General features: G+C 38.0%; 1 protein-coding gene across 7 annotated transcripts in view; it reads right to left on the bottom strand.

Annotated features, from left to right (window-relative positions):
* Window positions 1–26,164, bottom strand: part of LOC150087109 (protein O-linked-mannose beta-1,2-N-acetylglucosaminyltransferase 1-like) — a 637,681-nt gene that overhangs the window by 32,185 nt on the left and 579,332 nt on the right. For all 7 annotated transcript variants that reach the window (XM_090372960.1, XM_090372959.1, XM_090372965.1 and 4 more), the window contains 2 exons: window positions 10,180–10,243; window positions 296–367 (listed from right to left, as the gene is read on the bottom strand). In XM_090372960.1, the coding sequence (XP_090229086.1) occupies window positions 296–367; window positions 10,180–10,243 (136 nt within the window). The remainder of the gene's footprint in view (window positions 1–295; window positions 368–10,179; window positions 10,244–26,164) is intronic.

The following is a 26,164-nucleotide window of genomic DNA, read 5'->3' as shown; positions in this document are numbered from 1 at the left end:
GCTACTAGTTGATTGTTGAAACAAACTTCCATCTGCTGTTGTTGAAAGTTGACTTTAGGAATGTCTGAATTTAAAACCATATGATAGAATGTCTTTAAGATCAGAATACATAACAATACCCAAATCTCCAGTAATAATATGACCAAAATTTCATTGTTATAACAATATGATTCAATATTTTGCATGGTTAAAACAAATTTATTAGAAGGTTTATACTCTGAAATTTTTAAAACCATTTAGCCAAATCATGAATCTGTCAAAAAGATAGTAACAATTGTGGATTCCGTGTACTTACTTTAGCTACTTGTAGCCACGTTGTAAAATCTCTAGGCCCATTCATTTTGATGAACATTACATAAACTTCTCCCTATAATTAATGAAATAGAAATTATCCATTATTCAAAATATTTTACACCTAAACCACATACATTATGTTATGGCAAAGAATCTTATTTGCAATCATTGTAATTTTCTGCATTGTCTTTAGCAAATTTATTATGCTGCTGTACTTTGCTTTGAATAATCTGGGAAATAAAAGGGATAGAATAGTAAAATTAAACCTTTGTAGTTCAATGTAGCATCTCACATGACACCATACAATTTCTCATCTGTCACGTCATATATGCCTTTCTGTTTTTCCAATTATATAGCTTGTTTTCCCACTCTTCTGGCATAATAATTGAACTGACTTCTATTTATACTTCATATAAACAATTTTAACAAACTAATTGAATGTTTACATTTAACTGTTAACAGTTGATGGCTGTAGTTTTTCTTCATTTTAGTGTTCACTGTATATTATTATATTTATATGCATATATATTTGTATATATATTATTTATATATTTGTATATATATTATTTGTATAATCTGTATATTTATTTTATTTATTTACTATATTTATATAAATATTTATTTATATTTATAATATTTATATATTTATTTTTTACTGATTCTTTGTTTGAAGAATAGGTAAAAAAACAGCTACCCACCGTGCTTCATATTGCATGGTATCAACATATGGTTCTGTTACTGGAGGTCTCTATTTCATGAAAAGGATTCAAGTTGCCCATCTTCGGACCCTTTCAAGAAGCTCAGTGTCTTTTCAGATGAGTCTCCATATTTGAACACAGTATTCCAACCAAGTATTGTGAAGGGGGGGGTTGCACTGATTTTGTTTCATCTGGCTGGCAACTTCTAAATCCATTTTGAAATGTATTTCCTCTGCAACATCCTTATTCTTACTCTCAGTTTATTCTCCCCACCTCTCCCCCTCTCACTCTTAATTGTAAGACCACATTTGGAATACTGTGTTCAAATATGGAGACTCATCTGAAAAGACACTGAGCTTCTTGAAAGGGTCCGAAGATGGGCAACTTGAATGGTGAGATCGGCAGAAGGATGACCGTGTGAGGAAAGACTCCGATTATGTGGGCTACAGAGCTTGTCAACCAAGCACCTCAGAGGTGACTTGATTGAGGTTTATAAGGCTCTGAGAAGGATTAATAAAATGAATGAAGGCGGAATTTTCACTGTTTTAAAGAATTCCAGAAATAGGGTCCATAAATTCAAATTGCAGCGGTTTAGATTAGATTGTAGGAAGTTTTCTTTTAGCCAGCTAGTTGTTGGCTAAAAGAAAACTATTAACTATTACTATTATATCCTAGTATTTCTTTCTTACTTTCTTGTTCATAATTAACTTTTCTCTCTCCATTAAAAGTTTACACCATCTCAGTTAGTGGTTTGAATTTGTTTTGCGAGTTCCTTCAGCTGCTATATTTCAATTTTTTCACTGCATAAGGGCCACCATCATTATGCAAATATATTGCACATGTGCAGACTACATGTCAGCTGTATTGATATATCAATTTATTTAGTGTTTCAAATGCAGTAATTCAATGGCCATTCTAATCTTGTAGGTTCTGATGATATGGGGTTCAATGGTTAATTTTTTAAAATTTATTTTTGCTTCATATTATTAGGGATGTTGTTGTGGTACTTAGCTCCTTCATGTAGTGATATTTTGTGCAGTTTAGTCATGAAATTAGGAGGGGTCTAAGTTTGTTTCAATGGCCAGCTTTTGCTATAGTAAAGTACCAGTTTTCTTTGTATTCAATTCTTTCTTGGATTGTCCATTCTGCTAATATTCTTAATTTATACATTTTACTTTCATTATATTCTGTAATGTGTAGCTGGTAATACACTGCCATTGATACATATCTTACTGTCTTTTTGTACTTTTCTTCCTTTATTCTTTTCCATATTACATTAGAAAAAATACATTATATATAATTTAGTTTGTTTATTTTTATTTATTCTTTTATTCTGTCAGGTGCCACACAGTCAATCAGCAAAAATAGATAGCAGAATAGTAGCATTACATCTTACAGATGTTTCCATCATGCATTACCCAGCAAAAATCATAAAAATTCACTTCAGAAACTAAAAATTCATTTCCAAGTGTAACTCATGGCTACAGCAATGAGATGCACTTTGTGGGGAATGGTTAGCTCCAGGGGGATTTTAATTCTGCATCAGTGACATTGCACTTCACAGATGTTTTTAAAAATATCAGTCATTAATTACTGGTTCAAGATATATAAAAAAAAAAAAAGCACTACGTTCCTAAACACAGACATTTTTATCTGATTAGTTTTTGAAATGCAATTTCGTGGTTTTTAACATAACAATGGGCTACATAACTAAAAGTAAATATAGGCACATATATAATTTCATGTACACTAATTTATTTACCAATGTCAGGACCATTAGTAAATAAATTTGACTAATTTGAATGCAGACATGTTAGGATGTCAGAGATGTACTATCACTCAGATACAAGGAATGCAGAATTTGAATATGGGGGGTACAATGTGTACAGATAGGTCAAGAGGAATGGAATGGCTACCTATGTCAACTAGTTAAGAATCACAAAATCTAAGACAGTGCATCTAGTTGACATAGGTAGCCATTGCAACATTGAGTCAGTTTGGTGTGACACCAGGACCATTCAAGAAACAAAAACGAGAGTGGAATTGTGTTATATGCCTAATGACTGATGATGTCATTAGGCATATAACAACATACAGACAAATAAAGGATCAGTAAATCAAAATGTCTTATAATGGAGGATTTTAGCTTTCCAGATATCAATTTTAATTTGTTTAATCTAAATTTAATTCTTAATTCCCACATGATGCCTTTCACCCAACATATTAGATGTATTCCCTCCCCTTTACATCTTCAGTATATTTTAATATAAGAAATACACTGGTATACTTCACACTAAATGTTTAGTTAATATGAAATATACATGTGGGTTAGCATTAACATTAGTAGTGGCATATGATGCAGCAAAGCAATCTTATACAGCAGCAGAGAAAAAAAAAAAAAAAAACACATACTTTCCACTCACCTATCCATTTGATCCAAATGTTTGTCCAGTTCATCCATGAATTTATTTAACCTATCAACTTCCACAATGACAGATTGAACTTTGTTCCAGCAATCAACTGCTCACAGACTAGAGACAAATTTCTACGCAGTGGTTCTGCAATTGTCTTTCCTCAATTTGAATTTATGCCCCCTCAAGTGTGTAATCTGAGCAAGAGTAAGAGCGAGAATCCCATTAGCATTGAGCTTGTAAAACCATTCAAAGCCTTATCCATCTCAATCAGGTCACCTTAAACATGCCTAGTCTCCAGACACTGCAATTTACAGAACTTAAGCCTTTCTTGGCAAGAGCACTCCTTTGTTCCCCTCACCAATCTGATTGGCCTTCTCTGTACTTGTCCTAGCAGCTCTACATCCTTCCTAAAATGAAGCCTCCAGACCTGTATGCAGTACTCAAGGTGTGGCCTGACTATTGCCATATACAAAGGAATAATCACCTCCTTATCCCGGCTAGCAAAGTTCCTGTATAACATTGACAAGACCCCATAAGCTGCTCTAGCAGTCTGTCTGCACCGCTCTGAAAACACCATATCTGACTGCACAATTACCCCTGGGTCTTTTTCATTCTCAACTACCCTGAGTATAGTACAGAACAGTTAGCATTAGCATTAGTTGAGGCATATAATGCAAGAAAGTGAGCTTATACACCATCAGCAAAAAAAAAAAAAACCTTCTCATTTCATCCATCCGGTCACTCCAAATGTTTTTCTAGTTCAGCCTTAAATTTATTTAAGCTATCAACTTCCACAACATTAGATGGAAGTCTGTTCCAGCAATCAACTATCCACTGGCTTAAGGCAAACTTCTGCACATCTATTCTACAACTATCTTTCCTCAATTTCAAACTATGCCCCCCCCCCTCAGGTTCTTAATCTGAGCAAGCAGAAGTATCCCATCAGCACTGAACCTACTCAAACTATTAAAGGCCTTATACACCTGGTCATATCACCTCACAGGTGCCTAGTCTCAAGATGCTGCAACTTGCAGACTTAAGCCTTTCTTTGTAAGTGCATCCCTTTGTTCCTCTCACCAATCTTGTTGCCCTTCTCTATACTCGTTCTAGCAACTCTACATCCTTCCTAAAATGAGGCCTCCAGACCTGTATACCTCAAGGTGTGGCCTGGTCACTGCCTTATACAATGGGATAATCACCTCCTTGTCTCTGCTGGCAAAATTCCTATATATCATTGACAAAACTCCATGACCTGTTGTGGCAGCCCATCTGCACTACTCAGCAATACTTATCTGACTGCACAACTACCCTGAGGTTTTTTTCATTCTCCACCTCCCTGAGTGTAGTACCACACAGTTGGTACATTTCTCTTGGGTTACTGCTACCCATATGGAGTACTTTGCATTTGTCAATGTTAAACTTCAGTTGCCACTTCTAAGCCCATCTGCATAACTTTTCTACTGTATTTCCTGTTGCAGTAGCATACTGTCTTTACTGTCATTAACAACCTTGCCAACCTTTGTATCATCTGAAAACTTGGAGATTAAGCCTGAGATACCTTCATCAATATCATTGATAAATACACAAAACAACAATGGGCCCAGCACCGAACCTTGGGGATTCCGCTAATAACATTAGTCCACGAAAAGCAGTGTCCATTTACTACCACTCTCTGCCATCTCCCACTCAACCATCCCTTTATTCATTGCAGTAACTTGGCCTTAATGCCATACCACTCCAATTTGTACAGCAGTCTTCTATGTGCAACAGTATCAAAAGCTTTCCTGAAATCCAAGTATATGATATCAAAATTATTTTTTGCATCCAGTTCCTTTGTAATCACATTGTAGTATCCAATCAAATTGGTCAAACAAGACTTCCACTTTACAAACCCATGTTGTGTCTGAACTATTACTGCTGTCTTGTCTAGGTGATCCTGTATTACCTCCTTAACCAGTGACTCCATTATTTTCCCCAGATCAGAAGTTAAACTAACAGATCTATAATTATTTGTGTCACCCTTTGAACCCAATTTGTGAACTGGGGATACATCTACACATCTCCAGTCCATGGGGACCTCCCCTGACTTTAAGGATGCTCTCATAATTACAGCTAAGAGTTTGCTTACTTCCCTTGCTGCCTCGTTCATTATAACCAGATAGATTCCCTCTGCCCCAGGTGCCTTTTTTATGTTTGACTTCAACAATTTCTCCTCCACTTTGCTCTCATTTATTACAAAATCACTTATCTCCCTGTTAAGAGTTTGATAAATTTCTGGCATTCCCCTCCTTGAATAATTCCTTATGTGTGAATGTAGATGCAAAATACTCATTCAGTTTATCGGCTACTTGAGCAGGATCATTAATAGTCGAACCATTTATGTTAAGTGGACTAATCTGATTCATTCCCTTCCTTCTAGAGTTTACATAAGTAAAGAACATTTTGCTGTTTTTCTTTGCATCCTTTACCAAAGATTTCTCGTAATCTGCCTTTTGCCTGCCTAACCTCCTTTGTGACTTGATTACAGTCTAGCTTATATCTGGCATAAGCTTCTGTGTCGCCTGATAATTTATATGCATCCCATGCTTTTTGCATGGGATGCATACTAAACCTTGAACAGTATTCATGGGATGCATACTAAAGCTTGAACAGTATTTCTTTCATTCTTCACCTCCCTGAGTGTAATACCACACAGTTGGTACTACACTCAGGGCCTAGTAGTAGCCTAGTAGCCTTCAAGATTAAGTCCCTGAAGGCTTCCCATTTACAATTCACCATTGGTAACATCATCAGTTGATCCCACTGTACAGAATTTAAAAACTGTCTGAGACCACTGTAGTCACCTTTATGAAAACAAAAACCCTTCCCTTTACTCTTGATGGTAGTTACATCTTTAAGTAAATCCCACATCAGCACACTGTGATCACTGTCACCTAGTGGTTCCTTTATCTGCAAATTATTAATGCATGAATAATCATTGCTGATAATGAGATCAAGGGTATTACTCCCTCTGGTTACCCCTCAAACATGTTGCTGGAGAAAACAGTCATCCAATAAATCCACAAAAGTCCTACTAGTGTGCAAGTGACCAACCCACAAGTTCCAGTCAATATCTGGAAAGTTAAAATCTCCCATTATAAGACATTTTGATTTACTGGCCCACTATATTTCTCTACACAATTGCTCATTATACTCATCAGATTCATTAGGCCTATAACACACACCTACTCTCATTTTTACTTTCTCAGTGCTTATTTCACACCAAACAGACTCAACACTGCATTGTCCACCAACATCAATTGGATGCACTTCCTTAGATTTTATGTGTTTCTTAACTATTAGCATAACCCTTCCTCCCTTCCTGTCCTGTATGTCTTTTCTGTACATTGTACTCCCCAAATTCCAATTCTGCACTGCTTATATCTGTGTGATACCATGTCTGATACATTAGTGTACATGCAAGTATACAAGCATGTGTTCTTACTCTTACATTACATTTCTTAATAATCTTACATCTGTGTGATAAAGAAGCAAATGATGGCCTGTATCTATGTCAAATCATAACTGCTTGAAAAGTCGTGAGTTGAGAGCTCCTCCTTTCACAAAATTCACAATTTGAATTGTTTGATCCAAAAACCTTCCCTAGTTGAGCTGGAAGTGTTTTTGAGGCCAGTGCCTGACGATGGATCATACAATGAATGCTTTTCACTTTTGGAGCTCGATTTTTCACACTAACTTGAAATTCAGATTTTGTTCCCAACATAGCTGGTGCTCCATTTGTAGAGCACCTACAGACATTATCCCACAAAAGATTTTCTGATTCAAAGAAAGATGAAACCTTTCCAAAAATATCTGAGGCCTTGGTTGTTGTTTCAAGAGGAGAACAAAAGAGAAAATCATCTTTAAATGAACCTGAGTGAACATATCTTGCAAACAGCAGCAACTTTGAGCAAGATTCCACATCAGTTGATTCATCAAGCTGAATTGAAAATAAGCCAAATGCTGCAGACTTGATCTCCTGCACAACTTTATCCTTGATGTTAATGGCCATGTTGCTGATTCTCCTTTGAACAGTACTATTCGATAGTGAAATTGCTGCAAGTTTTTTCTCCAATCCATTTCCCAACACAATTTCCACCATTTTGAGAGCACAAGGTTTGATCAAAGTTTCCCCAATTGTATGTGGTTTTTTCTGCTTTGCTATCTCCAGTGCTACGACATAAGAAGCTTCAGTAACCTTGTGGTTCATTTCTTGGAATGCCCCTGTTGAATCCAGCTTAATCTTTTTGAGAGCATTCCCATGACGTTCAAAAAAACTTTTGTCCTTGTGTTGAGGATGAACATTCTGTAAATGTTGCTTCAACTTTGTTGGTTTCATAGAATCATTTGACAAAGATTTGCTACAAATAACACATTGAGGCCTTTCTGCTCTATTGATGATGACGGATATGAATTCATATTGAATGTATGAATCATCATACCATCTTTTTTTGACACTAATGATGGGCTCCAAAATCTGTGCATAAAAAACAAGAAATAGTCAAATATAACTATAAATGGAATATTTCTACAGATAAAAAAGTGAAATATTTATCTTTATTTTTAATTTAAAATGTGACATCCAATAAAGTGTGATGTCCTGTAGATTATGTACAATCTGTAGAATTGTTTGTAGAAAGATCAATATTCCAACGGTTTGAGTCTGTCAATCTGTGGTCCCAATCCCTCCCTGAAACTATAAAATCCCCACCCCCCGGTTGAGAACCCCGCTCTAGCAGATAGTATGAGTGCCTCCATAGCCAGGTGGGAAGGAGCAGCAGTGCGTAGCACACGCTTCTTGATTAGACGGGGGTTCGAGCCCATCACCACCAAATACGGAGGATGCGGAAAGGTCAGGGAATGACCACCGCATTTCCCAGAGCAATATGGCTTTAGTTGCTAATGCTCCTAAAAACCAAACAACAACAAATAACAATAACTATCAGATAGTATGGCACTGATTGGGTAGAAACATCAGGTAGATTAGTTCCGTGGAAATCTAGTATGCATAAAGGCCAGAATGAAGTTACTTTGGTCAGATTTCAAGTAAGCCACAGTTACTTCATTCATTCATTCATTCATAGCTTTTAAAAGCTAAGGATTTGTCCATTTGAAGAAATAACTCTGAAACTAACAGTAGAGCATGTTTTTAATATCTGCCGCAATTTTTTTTTTATGTGCAATGTAAAGGTTGTACTGCTTTTAACTTGGTTTCTTGGTTTCTTCCTGAATAGTCAAAGGGCAAACTACCTTTGCCCTTTGACTACTCAGGCTGATTTTAACTGATAATGTATCAAATGGTGGACCTTTTTGCAGTTAATTCATGTTTGCTATGGTATATAACTTGTGAATTTCATTATGCTGTACATCTTTACCTTATACTCTTATACATAGTATTTTGATACTCTTTTACTCCTTCCTCCTCCTCCTTCTGATAACAGATCTCACAAAAATGCCTCAATGACTGGTATGCTTCATATGCAGTGATTCTTATGGAGCAGTGGCACATAGCCAGCCAGAACAAAAATATCCTTCTGGTTATGGATAAGTGTACCACTGACAATCATAAAAGCATGAATTTGGAACTCATGCATTCAACACAACTAGTTATCTACAATTCTTGGACTTGGATATCCATAGCTCCCTGAAAGCATTGCACCAGAGGTGTGATATTACACACTTCCAATACAGTGGTTCGATTTTTCTGGCCCATTCCTGGTATGGAATTCTGTGTGGGGGGATTCCATGTGTGTAGGGGGGGTGGAATTCTGTGAAGTCCAGAATAATAAAAAAAAAAAAAAAAAAAAGGTTTTGCTCAAGTTGGATTTATTTTAAAAAAATAGTGCCATCAAAGAGGATGGTGTGCAACCTACTTTTATATCCAATGACTGAGAGCAGTAACACCTATAATGGATTCTTCATTAAATTTCAACAGTATTATCGGACATTAAATTTCAACAGTATTTTCAACAGTATTATGGACTGCATCACTGCAACTTCTGGCAGTACCACAGAAGAAGAGGAGGAGAGTGAAAGAGTACACAAGAAAAAGAAGGAGCTGCCTTTTGAACCTCAACATAACTCCCTTAAATAAGCATGCACTGCTTTCACTGTACCTAAGTCAATACCACAATTTGGGAATGTAATAACAGCATAATGGAGCACTAGGCAAACATCAAATTTGTTATAAAATACAAAACTGAAAAAGGGCAGAGCAAGATAGAAAATTTCTTTAAAAATATGATCTGTGTGGCCTGTTGCTCTAACTACTTATTCTCATTCCCATTTTGACTCAAACTTGCTAATAAGTAATGAATTTTGTGTTATGCTGTATTTTATTTGTTGCTAACTCCTTTCCATTATGCATAAAATTACCATTAAATACATATCACATAACATTTCATCAACATATGTGTATGCACTTCTTTATACATCTGTAATTATTTTATTTTTAACTATTTATAGATATAATTATTTACCATTATTAATTATAGTATTAGTATTGTTATTATTAGATTATTATTACTGTATTTACTTTCAGCAGAAAATATTTGTTCCATTTTACCTTTGCAATGAAGAATATATTATTGCCAACTGTTACATACAGCATATTGATACTGACAACACAATTTTAAATGTTGCTTATATAATTTGAATAATACAAATTTAATAATTTAAAGTCCCCTTGATATTCAAATTAACATGGTTTTCCTGTAGATATATGTTAGGCATACCTTAGTGTCAGGAATGAAGTTTTCTTCGCAAGGTGATTTACTGTGATCTAGAACTACTGCCTTCCTGAAATATTATGGAAACAATAAGAAAGAAAATTATTATTCATTATGCACTGTTAAGTTATAGAAGTTACTTTGAAAAAAAAAAAAAAAAAACATCAAAATTTATTGTTTGTTGAACAGGTGCATGTTCAAACAGATTTTACATAATCATTATGTAATTATCTCTTATGGTCAGCTAAGAAATAATTAGTATTAATCGATAATAATTAATATCTACATTAATAATGGCAAACTCCATTCAGCTCTTGAATTGTAAAATTTTTAGAAGTGTGAAAAATACCTTAAGAAGAAATTAATATTAAAATGATTTTTAATGGCAAGCTCCAATTGAGTTGTTGAATTGGAAAATTTTTAAATGATACCAAAGTTAAGTATTATCATTGATTATTTTCTTTTATGTAATTCTGTAGGCATATACACTGAGTGGACAGAAATCATGGGATACCTACCTAGTAACGGGTAAAGTAAAATGTATTTAGTGTCAAGCGGCACCAGGGAGTTCCCCCATCTCCACATTGAATTTATTGTGGGTGTTCCAGTTCACTGGAAAGGCCTGAGATTTAAAAGTGTATGGATATTGTATACGTATAGTGTTATGTACCATTGTTCTTCTGGCCATTTAGCCGCTGGAGGCAGACCAGGTATCCAGTAGCCTTGAAATTTACTCTGGCAGGTCCTGCCATCTAATTTCCTGAGATTTCAGTGGCTAGGACCTATAAAAAAAAATTAAAAAAAGTTGATCTTTCGCATGGGGGTGATAGTGCTAGGATTGGAAAGACCAAAATTATTGGCGAACAGTAATTTGGACGTGTAGGGCATTTGCTTGTGTACAGATAAAGTAGGGGGGAGACTAAAGACTGGGGGAGAGATAGAAATATGGGGTCAACAGGAAAGGTGTCAGTGGGGCATGCCCCACCAGAGGGAAAAAATGGGGGTGGCAAGGAGGGGAAGAGACAAGAGGATAGTCACCTCCCCCCACCAGGGAAGGGGAGTGGAAAGCAATCCAAGCAAGAGCGGCCAGCCCGGGTCGCCAATTGGCCCACTTGCAGCAAATCTGCTTTCAACGTGGGGAAAAGACACGGGTCCAACGAGACAGTCAGAACCAGTGCCCCCATGTCATTCGTGGGCCATGTGCCTGTCCAGGTAAGTTGAAGTCAGTCACGTTCATGGGGTAGATGCCTGACCAGGGTAGAGCGTCTCGCAGATTATGTCTTTTGCATCCCGGATGGGTCTGGTCCATTGATCTTGTTCCCGTCATCAGGGAGGGTGGTCCAAAACCTTTTCCATCCAGTGGGCCCATCATTTCTGTGGTGTGGGTCAAGTAGGTTGGTTGGATCAGGCAATTTGGGTTTCAGTGCTGGTGTATTTGCTCATAGTCTGGTGGTTGTCGAAGTTTCATGTCTGCTAACAAGGCGCACTGTGTCTTTAGTTCCTGATCACAGAATGGGTTCTGGCAAAGAGTGCCTGTGTGAATCTGGTGAAGTTCTTATCTTTTTCGCTTGTGTCCAAGAGATTATGCTCCTGGTCCCACAGCAATTAGGTCCTCATAGTTTGTATATTCGTGCATGGGGTGGGTCCAGTTTGCCGGTTCGCCACACAAATAGTTGGGATCTTGGAGGAGGCCCAGAGATGTTAGTTTCTTGTTGAAGGGGCCGTGACCCGTCAATAAGTAGGTGGCAACTACCGGCCTGGGTGAACCATGCAGGTAGTTTCAGGAAAAGCCTGTCTACATCAGGTATGAAGCGTCATGTTACTTCCCCTTTGGACAGACTCAACCAAAGACTTGGCACACCTAAACACATTCCTGTTTTAGGTGTGTCAAGAGCAGAGCTTTTTCCATTTTTAGTGTTTGTGGGTTCAATCAAAGCCTGAGTAGGTCACAAAGATTCCTTGTGACAGGTAGTATAGTAGTCCGCATCTGACCACTTTGAGATCTAGTGGTAAGGATCCAGTAAGAACCTGGAGCGCCTACGCTCACAGTATTGCAGGCTCAGGTGATTTTGAGCAATATTATTTGTTGTGTCAAGTCCAGAATTCTTTTGTTGGTGGCCAGTCTGGTTCTATGGTACTATATTGGTATGGGATATGTGATGGCTGGGAGAAAAGTGGTCTTGTAGTAGAGAGGCGGGGCCGAATAGTTCCTAATCTTGGTCCTGAGATGTGGTTGGAATGTGAGCTTGCTGTCAAAAATGATTCTGAGGTATTTCATTTGTTGAGCAAATTTGATTGTAGCATGATCTATTTTAATTTGCAGTGGGAAGAGACAAGATGGAAGTAATTTTGGGCGAGATCTGCAGAAAGTGCTCCGTAGCCCACCGCTGTAGAGTATGTAGAGCTTGATTTGCTCGAGTCTCAAGTTGTGCCCTATTATCTGCTGTCACAGTGAGAATTTAATAGAACTGCAAATGCCTGGGTTATCACCTCCCCAAGGCCGGTGTTCAGAAAGTCATCAAATGCTATATTCCACAGCAGTGGTCAGAGAATGGAACCCTGGGGGCATCCCCTGTGGATGTTCCTGCTGATTTGCTAGTATGGTACTTTCTCTTCTATTTTTCGGTGTGAGAGGTAGGTTTTGATATTATTGTAAAGGTTGCTTGGGACCTGCACCATTCTGAGCCTGCCCAGGACACTCAGCTACCAAAGTGAGTCGAACGCCTGAGCAAAATCACTGCATTAGCGAGAAAGTACTTCTGTTGGCTGATATGAGTAGGTTTCTCATCGCATCGACAGTTGAGTGACCCGGCTTGAATCCGAATTGGTTTTTGCCTCAAGGAAGGTTGGTAGTGGAGTAGTACGGTTGGATCCGTCTATGAAGGAGCCATTCATATAGCTTGCTTAAAAGTGTTAGGAGCACTATGGGTCGATATGATTCCAGGAGTGCTGGATTTTTGCTTGGGGCTTTGAGAATTAATTTGACATTTGCTGTTCTCCATTCAACAGGGAAGTAGCCAGCCTCCAGGCACCAATTGTACAATCTTAGGAGAAGTTAGAGTGCTAGGTCAACAACCTTCGTTATTATTTCAGGTTCAAGCATTTCTCTTCCGGGGCATCTTTTGGGCCTTATCAGGGCAGCCACTTCTTGGAGTTCCTCCATTGTAAATGGTGGTTCCTTCTGTTCCATGAGGTATTCCTTGTTTTCTTTGAACAGCTTGAGTTGTTGTTCACTGGTGGGCTGTGATGGTTCCGTCAGTATTGCGTTTAGGAGGTTGTTGACTGATTCCTCCCACATTGTTGTTAGAGTGCCTTGTGGCATTCGGGTTGTTGTGAGGACTTCTCTACTGGGGAGTTTGTTCGTGGTTACATTGTATACAACCCCCCAGGGATCCATGTTTCCAGCGGTGGAGACAAACTTCTTACCTCCCTGTAGTGTTGTTTTAAGGCCTCCACCTCAGCCTGCGGCCAAGACCTGTGGCTCTTTGGAATTGTTTCCTTCTATTTGTGACCTTCCTAAGGGTCTGAAGCTCCCGGCTCCACCATGGGGCCCATTCCCTGGGAGGGTCTATTCTTCTTTATGGTTGCAGTGCTGGGCTCTGTGATTATGTAATGTACAGATGGCCCTCTGTGTGTTATGCTAGAATATTTTAATCTCCGTGGTATTGAATTTCTTAGTTGTACCCATTAATCAGTTCCAAGTTTGGTACATGCTCTTGGCTTTGATGTATGAGGGGCACTTGGGGTGCTTTATCGAGTGTTTGCATTCCATTTTTACTGACTTGCAATTAGTACAGATAGGGTCTTTGTCCTTATTTGGACAGTTTTTAAACTTGTGTCCCCAGTCTCCACTCCATGCAATGGCCGCAGGTGGGCTGAGTCTGAGCACAGGTGTGGGCAGTATGCCCGAATTTACAACACAGGCACGTACTCCCTGAGGTAGTGGCTGCCCCAGTTGATAAAGACTGTTTTTCTGACATATAATCTTCCAGGCCACTGATGAGAGCTCTACCACCCAGTTGGTGGTGTTTGCTGCTCTAGCTTTAGTCTGAAATCTCGGAGTCATGATGGTTGATTGTTCCTCCCCTGAATGGTCTTGCTGTAAGTTTCTTATGTACAGCTCTGTTTGGATCTCAGTCGGGGTTATGTCCTTATCCAAGTCGTATATAATTAGAGAATTAATTTAACATTAGGTCCCTTTCTTTTTGGTGGTAGGGCCTCTAATCCAAATGTGAGGATTCTTTGATTATTTAGTATCAGAAGAAATTTATTATAGTTGCACACAGAGCGTACAAATAAAAGAAGAAATATATAAGCTTTCGGCTATATGGTAGCCTTCCTCAGAATTAAAAATACATGAATTCATGTATTTTTAATTCTGAGGAAGGCTACCATATAGCCGAAAGCTTATATATTTCTTCTTTTATTTGTACGCTCTGTGTGCAACTATAATAAATTTCTTAATGAATCCAGAGCGCGTAGGCCTGTTTCATTATTTAGTATCAGGTTTGCATCCTCCTTTAGTATTCCCATTAGTAGAGACATACGATGCAAGAAAGCAAGCTTATGCAGCATCAGCAAAAAAAAAAAAAAACAAAAAAAAAACAAATGCCTCCCATTTCATTCCAAATGCCTGTCCAGCTCAGCCTTAAATTTATTTAGGCTATCAACTTCCACAACAAAAGATGGAAGTCTGTTCAACCAATCAACCACCCACTGGCTAAAGGCAAATTTCCGCACATATATTCTACAACTGTCTTTCCTCAAATTGAATATATGCCTCCTCAGGTTCTTAATCTAAGAAAAAGGGAGAATCCCATCAGCATTCAGCTTGCTCAACCCATTCAAGGCCTTATACACCTCAAACAGAATACCTCACAGGTGTTTATCTCCAGGCACTGCACTTTGCAGAACTTAAACCTTTCTTGGTAAGAGCACCCCTTTGTTCCCCTCACCAATATTGTTGCCCTTCTTTGTACTCATTCTAGCAACTCTACACCTTCCTAAAATGAGCCCTCCAGATCTGTACACGATACTCTAGGTGTGGCCTGACCATTGCCTTGTACAATGGGATAATCACCCCCCCATCCTTGCTAGCAAAATTCCTATATATCATTGGCAAGACTCTATGACCTGCCCTGGCAGCCCATCTGCACTGCTCAGCAAACTTCATATTTGACTGCACAATTATTCCCAGATGTTTTTCACTTTCCATTTCTGTGAGTTGGTACATTTCTTTTGGGTTATTGCTATCCATATGCAGTACTTTGCATTGTCAATGTTAAACTTCAGTTGCCACTTCTCAGCCCATTTTCCCAACTTATCTAGATCCAGTTGGAGTAGCATACTGTCTTTACTGTCATTAACAACTCTGCCAACCTTTTGAACCCTGGGGAACTCCACTAATAACATTTGTCCACGAAGAACAGTGTCCATTGATTACCACTCTCTGTTGTCTCCCACTCAACCATTCCTTTATCCATTGTTGCAACTTACCCTTAATGCCATACCTCTCCAATTTGTACAGCAGTCTTCCATGTGCAACAGTATCAAAAGCTTTCCTGTAATCCAAATATATGATATCAAAATTATTTTTGACATTCAGTTCCTTTGTGACCATATCATAGTATCCAATCAAATTGGTCAGACAAGATCTCCCTTTAACAAACCCATGCTGTGTCTTAACTATTACTGCAGTCTTGTCTAGATGATCCTGCAATGCATCTTTCACCAGTGACTCCATTATTTTACCCAGAACAGAAGTGAAACTAACTGGTCTGTAATTACTTGTGTCACCCTTTGATCCTCCTTTGTGAATTGAGGATACATTTGCACACCTCCAGTCCATGAGGACCTCCCCCGAGTCCAAGGATGCTCTCATAATTATGGCTAAGGGTTTGCTTAGTTCCTTTTCTGCCTCCTTTAATATAACTGGATAGATCCCATCCACCCCAGGTGCCTTTCTTATGTTTAACTTCAACAATTTCTCCTCCACTTTGCTCTCAGTTATTACAAGATCATTGAGCACCCTGCTACAATTTAATAACCTTCTGGCATTTTCAATCCTTAGCTCCTCATGTGTGAATGTTGCTGCAAAATACTCATCCAGTTTGTTTGCTATCTGAGCAGGATCATCAACAGTCGAACCATCGATATCAAGTGGGCCAATCTGATTCATCCCCTTCCTTTTTGAGTTTATATAAGTAAAGATAATATTAATAATACTAAAAGTCCTATGGGTGGCAGCATTTCCATATATTGAAGCCCAGTCAAATCAATGATAAAATCAAAATATTATGCCCTTGAACAAAGGTGAAAAAGTGAGATATAAAAAAATTACTGAAATCAAAATAGTCATCAGATTGGTCAGCGAAGGTCACACATTATGCTGCAATTATCATGTACCTGCATTGCTGTCCAGATGATTCAGCAATATTTCTCTAACTTGGCAGGGATGCCCCAAAGTGTAGCAAAAACAGTGATGGGTCACAAGACAGGTGACCAACTTTCATTAATTTCTGGGAAAAAAATTATTATTATTATTTTTTTTATTCTGCTTAAACAGTGTCAATATTTAATTTTTTTAATGGATTGCAGTGCTTATTACAATAGACTTATTACAACAGACAACAGTGCTTATTACAATGTACTTTAAGTTTTAATAAAAAAAATAAAAATTTTAAAACATGGTGTTTTGCACCTCTTCATTTAAAAAAAATAAATAAAGAAATAAAAATTCTGCTGAAAATTGCACAAAAAATGTTTTAGGCATAAAATAGAAACAATCTCATATTCTCTTCCATTTTCAGTTTATAAGACAGTTTATCAGATGCAGTAAATCAATAGTTGATAAATAAATTTAAAAAAAAACATTATATATATATTCAGTACTATTACTTTCATTTTTTGGTTTATTTCAAACTTGGAGAGTTCACAATGTGAAAAAAACAAACTACATATCATGCTTCCTGCAGTGAAGTGGCCATCTTGAGTGAATATCAAGTTTTGTATCTCCATCTTTATTATGTGAAAACAAATCTTTCAAAAACAATTAGGGTAAGACTGAACAAGTGGGAGAAGAAAATCAAGTAATGTGAAAGTATAAACAAACATTACATCAGTGCTTGTCCACTATTACACCATTCAAGCAAACAGTTGCAAAGACAGCGGTGGGTCACTTACAGATCCTTGCACACAGTTTCGGTACAACATACCATAAAAAACTATCACTTCAGAAAAAAACTGCATTAAAGTTTGATTATATTTAGGAAGGTAAAAAAACTTTCGGTTGTAAATCATTAATTAATGGTTAACATGGGATCATTATTTTCAAAGGTCACTTGTCAGGTGACCTACCTTCACCGCTAGGTTAACCACTGACGCCTTGATTTTTCTTGGCACAAAAGTCAAGCTTATAGTTGTCTATTTACTCACTTCACCCTTTGTGTAGAGGAGAGACACTTGTACATTTTCAGTCTATAGAGACTTATTCTGACTCCAAAGATGCTCTCATATAATTCTGGCTAAAGATTTGCTTACCTCTTCTACTGCTTCTTTTAATATAATTGGATAGACTCCATCAGCCTTAGGCACATTATTTACTTTGCACTTCAGCAATTTCTTCTCCACTTTCCTCTGTTATGGTAACACATCAATTAACTCTCAGTTAGAATTGTGTATTCTTTTTGTATCCACATGCCAAAACTTCACTTGTTAATGTAGATAACAAGTGAAGTTTTGGGATGTCCACACAAATATGGACACTGCCATTTAGTGGTTCCTTCAATTGAAGTTTCATAATACATGAACAGTCACTGCTGATTGCCAGATAAAGTGGACTGCATAGAAAATAGTTATCCAGTAAATTGAGAAATGTTCTGCTACTGAGTGAGTGAGTGAGTGACTACCCAAGGCTTCCAAATCAATAACTGGAAAATTAAAAATTAAATATGCAGTAAATCAATAGTTGATATTGATTTACTGGCCCACAATATTTTTCTGTATAGCTGTTCAAATGATCACATTCAATTGGCCCATAACATACTGTTCTCATTTTTGTTTTTCCAGGGTTTTATGTTACACCAGACTAACTCAACTTTACAATGGTCTATGCCAACTGGACCAACTGGACTGGTTGAGAATCCATATGCTTTTTAACCAAAATCATAACACCTCACCACCTCCTGTTCAGTTTGTAAAGGGCTTGCTTTTGCTAGACATTCATTATATAAGAGTAATAGCACCCTATGGTTTCAGCTTGATAAGCCTCTTAATCACACTTCAATGAGGACCATTCTAGGGCTTTTGTGTGCTTGAATGCCTCATCAAACCACCTCAGTTAATGTCTGTTTTGCTTGCGGTTGTGACACAGTTTTAATTATTTTATGTAATTTCTACACATTCCTGGCTTTCATTGCTTATGTCATTAGCATTAGCATTAGCATTAGCATTAGTAGAGGCATTTGATGCAAGAAAGCAAGCTTATGCAGCATCAGCCAAAAAAAAAAAAAAAAAAAAAAAAAGTAACATAAATAAATAAAAATAACCACTTCCACTTCACCCCTCTGTTCGTTCGAAATACCTGTCCAGCTGAGCCTTAAACTTATTTAGGCTATCAACTTCCACGACAAGGGATGGAAGTCTGTTCCACCCACCAACCACCCGCTGGCTAAAGGCAAATTTCCGCACATCTATCCTACATCTGTCTTTCCTCAATTTGAATTTATGCCCTCTCAGGTGATTTTTCTGAGCTAGAGGAAGAATCCCATCAGCATTGAGCATGCTCAAACCATTCAAGGCTTTGTACACCTCTATCAGATCACCCCGCTGGTGCCTAGTTTCCAGACACTGTAATTTGCAAAACTTAAGCCTTTCTTCGTAAGAGAACCCCTTTGTCCCATTCACCAATCTAGTTGCCCTTCTCTGTACTCGTTCCAGCAGCTCTACATCCTTCCTGAAATGAGGCCTCCAGGCCTGTATACAGTACTCTAGGTGTGGCCTGACCATTGCCTTATACAAGGGAATAATCACCTCCTTATCCCTGCTAGAAAAATTCCTATATATCATTGACAATACACCATGAGCTACTCTTGCAGCTCGTCTGCACTGCTCAGAGAACTTCATATCTGCCTGCACCACCACCCCCAGGTCCCTTTCATTCTCTACCACTGTCAGTGTAGTACCACAGAGTTGATACGTTGCTCTGGGGTTGCTGTTTCCCATATGTAGTACTTTACATTTGTCAATGTTAAACTTCATTTGCCACCTCGAAGCCCATCTGCTCAACCTTTCCAAATCCTGTTGCAGCAGCATAGTGTCAGTAGTGTCCTTGACAACCCTGCCAACCTTCGTATCGTCTGCAAACTTGGACATTAAGCCTGATATACCATCATCAATATCATTTATAAATACAGAAAACAATAAAGGCCCCAATACTGAACCCTGAGGGACTCCACTAATAACATTAGTCCACGATGAGCAGTGTCCATTGATTACCACTCTCTGTCTTCTCCCCCTCAACCACCCCTTTATCCATAGCAGCAACTTGCCTCCAATGCCACACTGCTCCAATTTGTGCAGCAGTCTTCCATGTGCAACAGTATCAAAAGCCTTTCTAAGATCCAAGTATATAATATCAAAGTTATTCCCTGCATCCAGTTCTTTTGTGACTGCATCATAGTATCCAATCAAATTGGTCAGGCAAGACTTCCCCTTAACAAAACCATGCTGTGTCCTAGCTATAACTGAAGTCTTGTCTAGATGATCCTGCAGTGCTTCTTTCACCAGTGCCTCCATTAATTTTCCGGGAACAGAAGTTAAACTCACAGGTCTATAATTACTTGTGTCAGCCTTTGATCCCCCTTTGTGAATTGGGGTCACATTTGCACATCTCCAGTCAATGGGTACCTCCCCTGAGTCCAAGGAAGCTCTCATAATTATGGCTAAGGGTTTGCTTACCTCCTTTGCTGCCTCCTTTAATATAACTGGATAGATCCCATCCACCCCAGGTGCCTTTCTTGTGTTTATCTTCAACAATTTCTCCTCCACTTTGCTCTCAGTTATTACAAGATTCTCTAGCTTACTGCTAGAGTTGAATACACCTCTGGCATTCCCCTCGCTGAATAACTCCTCATGTGTGAATGTCGATGCAAAATATTCATTTAGTTTGTTAGCTACCCGAGCAGGGTCATCAACAGTTGACCCATCGATCTCAAGTGGACCAATCTGATTCATCCCCTTCCTTCTAGAGTTTACATAAGTAAAGAACTCTTTGCTGTTTTTCTTCGCATCCCTTGCCAAGGATCTCTCGTAATCTGCCTTCGCCTGCCTAACCTCCTTTGTAACTTGGTTACAGATCAACTTGTATCTATCATAGGCGTCCGTGTCACGTGTTAATTTGTATGTATCCCATGCATTTTTCTTCTCTGCCATATGCCTCATTAGTTCATCTGACAACCATTTAGGCCTAAACCTTGAACAATATTTCTTAGTTGGTATGTAAAGCCTAGTAGCTTCCACGATAAGTTCTTTGAATGCTTCCCATTTTGAATTTGCTGTTGGCAATATCATCAGTTGATCCCACTGTATAGAATTTAAATACTGTCTCAGTCCATTGTAGTCGCCTTTACGAAAGCAATACCCCTTCCCTTTACCCCTAATGGTAGTTACCTCTTTGAGTAACTCCCACTTCAGCACACTGTGATCACTGCCACCAAGTGGTTCATTTATCTGCAGATTCTTAATGCATGAAGAATCACTACTGATAATCAAATCAAGAGTATTACTCCCTCTAGTTGCCTCCCGAACATGCTGATGTAGAAAACAATCATCCAATAAATCCACAAAAGCCTTGCTACTGTGTGAGTGACCAGCCCCCAAATTCCAGTCAATATCTGGGAAATTAAAATCCCCCATTATAAGACTCTCTGATTTACTGGCCCACTCTATTTCTCCGAACAGTTTCTTATTATACTCATCAGAGTCATTAGGCCTATAGCACACTCCTACTCTCAATTTTGATCTCCCAATGCTTATGTCACACCAAACTGACTCGACACTGCACTGTCCAGCGATGTCGACTGGCTTCACTTCCTTGGATTTTATGTGTTTTTTAACTAATAGCATAACCCCTCCTCCCTTCCTATCCTGTCTATCCTTTCTGTAGACATTGTACTCCCCAAATTCCAGTTCTGCATTTCTTATATCTGTGTGACACCACGTCTCTGAAATCCCCACAATATCTGCCTTTGATGTTTTGAGCAATACCTCAAATTCATCAAATTTATTTACTAAACTCCTAGCATTGGTGTACACACAAGTATACATGCACCTGTTCTTTTTCTTAGCTACCCTAACACAACCCATGTGTTTACTTGTACCCCAATGATTCCCAGCAGTCTCTGAAATATCCTGCATCTTATTTTCCAGGCTGCGGCTCATTCCAATAGAAGCAGTGCAAGAATCACTTTCACCTCTGCCAGTGGCTACTGTTAATCTATTAGTCCTTGTATCCCCCCAATCTAGCAGTTTTCCGACCCACCTAACATTGCCTCGATAGCATCAGCAAACATTCTTGCACCCTTTCTATTTAAGTGTATCCCATCCCTGTAGAAGCAGTCTCTCCTGTTAACAAGTACAGACCAGGCTGAAAAAAATTCTACCCCTTGAGCCCTGCACAATCTTTCCAGGGCCGAATTGATTGACAGGGCTCTCATCATATACTCCCTCCTATCGTGTCTGGGCAGAATTGCAGACACTTTCAATTTCAACCCTAATTCACGGCTTTTTTTCATCAGTGACCTGTACTTGTCAAGTAATTCCGCCGGTCTCCTACTCTTAATGTCATTAGTGCCAACGTGTACAACTATATCACCTTTTGTGCCCTTAAAAGATGATATCCGCTCTACAACGTCATCAACTTTTGCTCCTGGCAGACATACCCTGGTCCTATTCCACCTATCCTTTTTACAAAGCATGTTTCCCGTTTCCCTGACAATAGAGTCACCAACAAATACTAGTTCCTTTGGGACCAGCGCATTCTGCCTTGGGGGCATCCTTTGCAATTATTTCTCTTAGGATGCTCTCTATAGGGGATCTCTAGACAATTGTTTCTGTTGAATTCTCTTGTCTGATGAAAGAATTTAGTAATTCTTTCATCACACAACATATAGTCTCAATCTGCATCAAATGGCAAATAAATGTGTCTAATCTACATATGAAACCATGCAGTGTGGAAGAAAATCTTTTGATGGACAACAAAAGAATTTAGTAATTCTTTCCTTAAACAAGTAGAATTTATAATTGCAAACAAGATTACTGTAGTGGCAAATTCAAACTGTGAGGTTCATGAATAATGGTCCATCAGTGACAATTTGACTATAACAATAACCTTGACTGACAATAGAATCCCACAAGAAATCAAGTAGATGTGTTTTTTTTTTTTTTTTTTTTGCTGGCACTGTATAAATTTGCTTTTTCTTGCATCATTTGCCACTACCAATACTAAGCATCAAATTCAGGAATTAAATTTTAAAATATTAATAGTATGAGAAAATAACAACACTGTTCTGCATTGTTTTCTGTCTTTATTGTCTAGAGATATTATTCCTCATATACTGTAACAGAGATTATAGACTTAAGCTCACTTCAGAAATTATTAAAACTTCAAGGGCATTGGTGTTACTGGTTTTGGAATTATTTGGCTCTTCATCACACAACATATAGTCTCAATCAGCAATCTGCATCAAAATGCAAATAAATGTGTCTAATCTATATAAGAAATCATGCAGTGTGGAAGAAAATCTTTTGATGGACAATGTAATTTTTTTACGAATATCAAAAGCTGCCTGTCACTAGAAGGACAAGAGTATCCCCAGATAGGAATACAGAAGGCAGGACCAGTGTTTTTTTTTTCTCAAAATAATTCAATACTTGCAATGAAATGGTATCCTGCTTCTTTATTAATCTGTTCCACTGGGCCAATACAGCATTCCCAGTTTCAATTCAATTAAAAGTGATATGAGAAACTTTAGGTCAAGTGGTGAATAAAGTAACTATCTCTAAAGTGAGCATTCCCAAGCTGTCGCTGTCAGTGGAGAGACAATAATATCCCCAGCAGTAAAGAGAGAAAAACATAAGAGTACCTTTCTTTTCTCAAACTATTGTAATTTTTCTTGATACAATTAATAAATTAATTATTTAATTTATTTAATCCAAACCTGCTTATTCTGCAAGGCCTAGTACTATGCTAAGTTTTAATAATTTCTGAAGTGAGCTTAAGTCTATAATCTCTGTTACAGTATATGAGGAATAATATCTCTAGACAATAAAGACAGAAAAACAATGCAGAACAGCTGTGTGTGCATTGGCTGCTCTAACAATGAAATTAGCATCTTACTTGCTTTATAACTTTTCACTTGCTTTATAATTACAAAAGTATATATTTATGCACTTTATATACATATACAGTGGTCCTTTTATCCCTCAATCACAAACCAAAATTATCATTACTCAGCATACGAAATACATGCTAAAGGCTTAATCCATTTCAATAATATTGGAAGTTGAACTTTTTCACTGAAAAATGAACATTACAATACAGTACTGAATAGTATTTGAGAATTTCATATTAGTAAAAAAAATATTTATACTAACATTGCTCTATGCCTTGCAGCCAATCTCTTCACCTGGTTCTAATGATATGGAATTTTCTTAACTTTTACAGTTGTCATATATTATCATCCTGCTTTCTTTTGTCTTCTCCAACATCATGTTTGATCACAGATTTCAACTGGTGCTGGTCTTCAGCAGTTAGTTCCCTTTCATAAGACTCAAAGTCTTCAACGTCCTCTTTGCCCACTTCAAGTCCAATAGACTGACTAACAGAAATTTCTCGATCAACATTAGCCTGATCCTCAAAGCTTTTTGGCTAGCCAAAAAGCTTTCCAAGCAGCATTCAGGTAGTGAATTAAGACTTCTTGCCACATGACAATGTTTTTTTACAACTCCAAGATGTTGAACTTTGTCTTCCAAAATTCCTTTGGCATCATGACATCATCACTTAATGTTGCTTTTTAGTATTTACTAAATGCCATCTTCATGTAAAGCCTCTTGAAGCTGGCTATCATTTGTTAATCAACAGGCCAGAATAAAGAAGTGGTGTCGGCTAGCAGGAACATCACTTTGATGAAATCAAATTTGCATCCCAAAGAATGCAGAAAGCTGAGGGTCATGGCCAAGTACACAGTATAAAAACAGCAGTGCCTTCAATACCAGTCAGTTCACCTTGGATAAACTTTTTCTGCTCATACTCTGAGATTTATAGAGCAATATACAACTGTAGGATTTAATTTGAAGTTGTCAGAACCATTAGGACCAAGCAACAAGATAATCCTGTCCTTCATAGGCTTGGCAAAGCAGCTTCATTTTTAGTTATGTTGGTTCTCTTTGGAATCTTAGTACTTCTTCACAGCAGGACAAAAAATTCAACTGCCCATTCAATAAATATCTGCCGGGTCACCAATGCCTTGTGGTTTGACCCTCAATTCACCTTGGATAAACTTTTGATGCTTATACCTTGAGATTTATAGAGCAATACACAATTGTGGAGTTTAATTTGAAGTGCCAGAAGCAATAGCACCAAGCAACAAGATAATGTTTGGAATCTTTAGCATTAGCATTAGTAGAGGCATTTGATGCAAGAAAGCAAGCTTATTCAGCATCAGCCAAAAAAAAAAATCACTTCCACTTCACCCCTCTGTTCGTTCAAAATACCTGTCCAGCTGAGCCTTAAACTTATTTAGGCTATCAACTTCCATGACAAGGGATGGAAGTCTGTTCCACCAACCAACCACCCGCTGGCTAAAGGCAAATTTCCGCACGTCTATCCTACATCTGTCTTTCCTCAATTTGAATTTATGCCCTCTCAGGTGATTATTCTGAGCTAGAGGAAGAATCCCATCAGCATTGAGCATGCTCAAACCATTCAAGGCTTTATACACCTCTATCAGATCACCTCGCTGGTGCCTAGTCTCCAGACACTGTAATTTGCAAAACTTAAGCCTTTCTTCGAAGAGCACCCCTTTGTTCCATTCACTAATCTTGTTGCCCTTCTCTGTACTCGTTCCAGCAGCTCTACATCCTTCTTGAAATGAGGCCTCCAGACCTGTATACAGTACTCTAGGTGTGGCCTGACCATTGCCTTATACAAGGGAATAATCACCTCCTTATCCCTGCTGGAAAAATTCCTGTATATCATTGACAATACTCCATGAGCTACTCTTGCAGCCCGTCTGCACTGCTCAGAGAACTTCATATCTTCTTCCAAAAGAGGTTAGTCTCATCCACTGAACACTTGGTGAAAAAATTAACCTTCCTTTTCTATTAATTCACAAAACAACCTATTTATCTGCACTTGCAGCTTCACATGCCTGGCTACACTTTTAACTGTGGTTGTCTCTTTTAAAATGCTTAAACCATCCTTGACTAGTTGTAAAGTCTTCAAAATGGGAATCTGATGACTGTGAAGTGTCACATTTTAAATCACAGCTTTAGCCCTGTCATAAATAAATTGAGCACTGAAATTCATCTTTCATTTCATTTTTCACAAACCAAAGCATTAATAGTTTTCCATTTCTAAAATTAATCCTTTGAAAACTGGTAAAAGCATCCATCACTTGCCTTGTTTTTAATGCATCCTTTTTGTTTAATGATTGTCAAAACCGTGGATTGCATAACACCACATTCACTTACAGGTGCACTTACTTTAACATTGTTTTCAATGTTAATATTTTGAAAAATCTTTCTTCATTTGCATAGAAATTGATTTCCCTGCTTTTCTTTTCCTTCACATTCACTTATCCCAGACAAATGGTCTCCAAGCACTCAAATGCAACTGCATGATTTTAGAGTATTGTTGTCGGCTTAAAATTAATGCTTGACTTTAGGGGTACTTGGGTGGCCAAAAATGAAGACTGCATGGCTCATGAGCACT

The sequence above is a fragment of the Mastigoproctus giganteus genome, chromosome 4 (genome assembly GCF_048544385.1).
Source record: "Mastigoproctus giganteus isolate SK-2022 chromosome 4, ASM4854438v1, whole genome shotgun sequence".
Lineage (NCBI taxonomy): Eukaryota > Metazoa > Arthropoda > Arachnida > Uropygi > Thelyphonidae > Mastigoproctus > Mastigoproctus giganteus.
The sequence above is the reverse complement of the archived record's forward strand: the minus strand, read 5'-3'. Positions and strand labels throughout refer to the sequence as shown.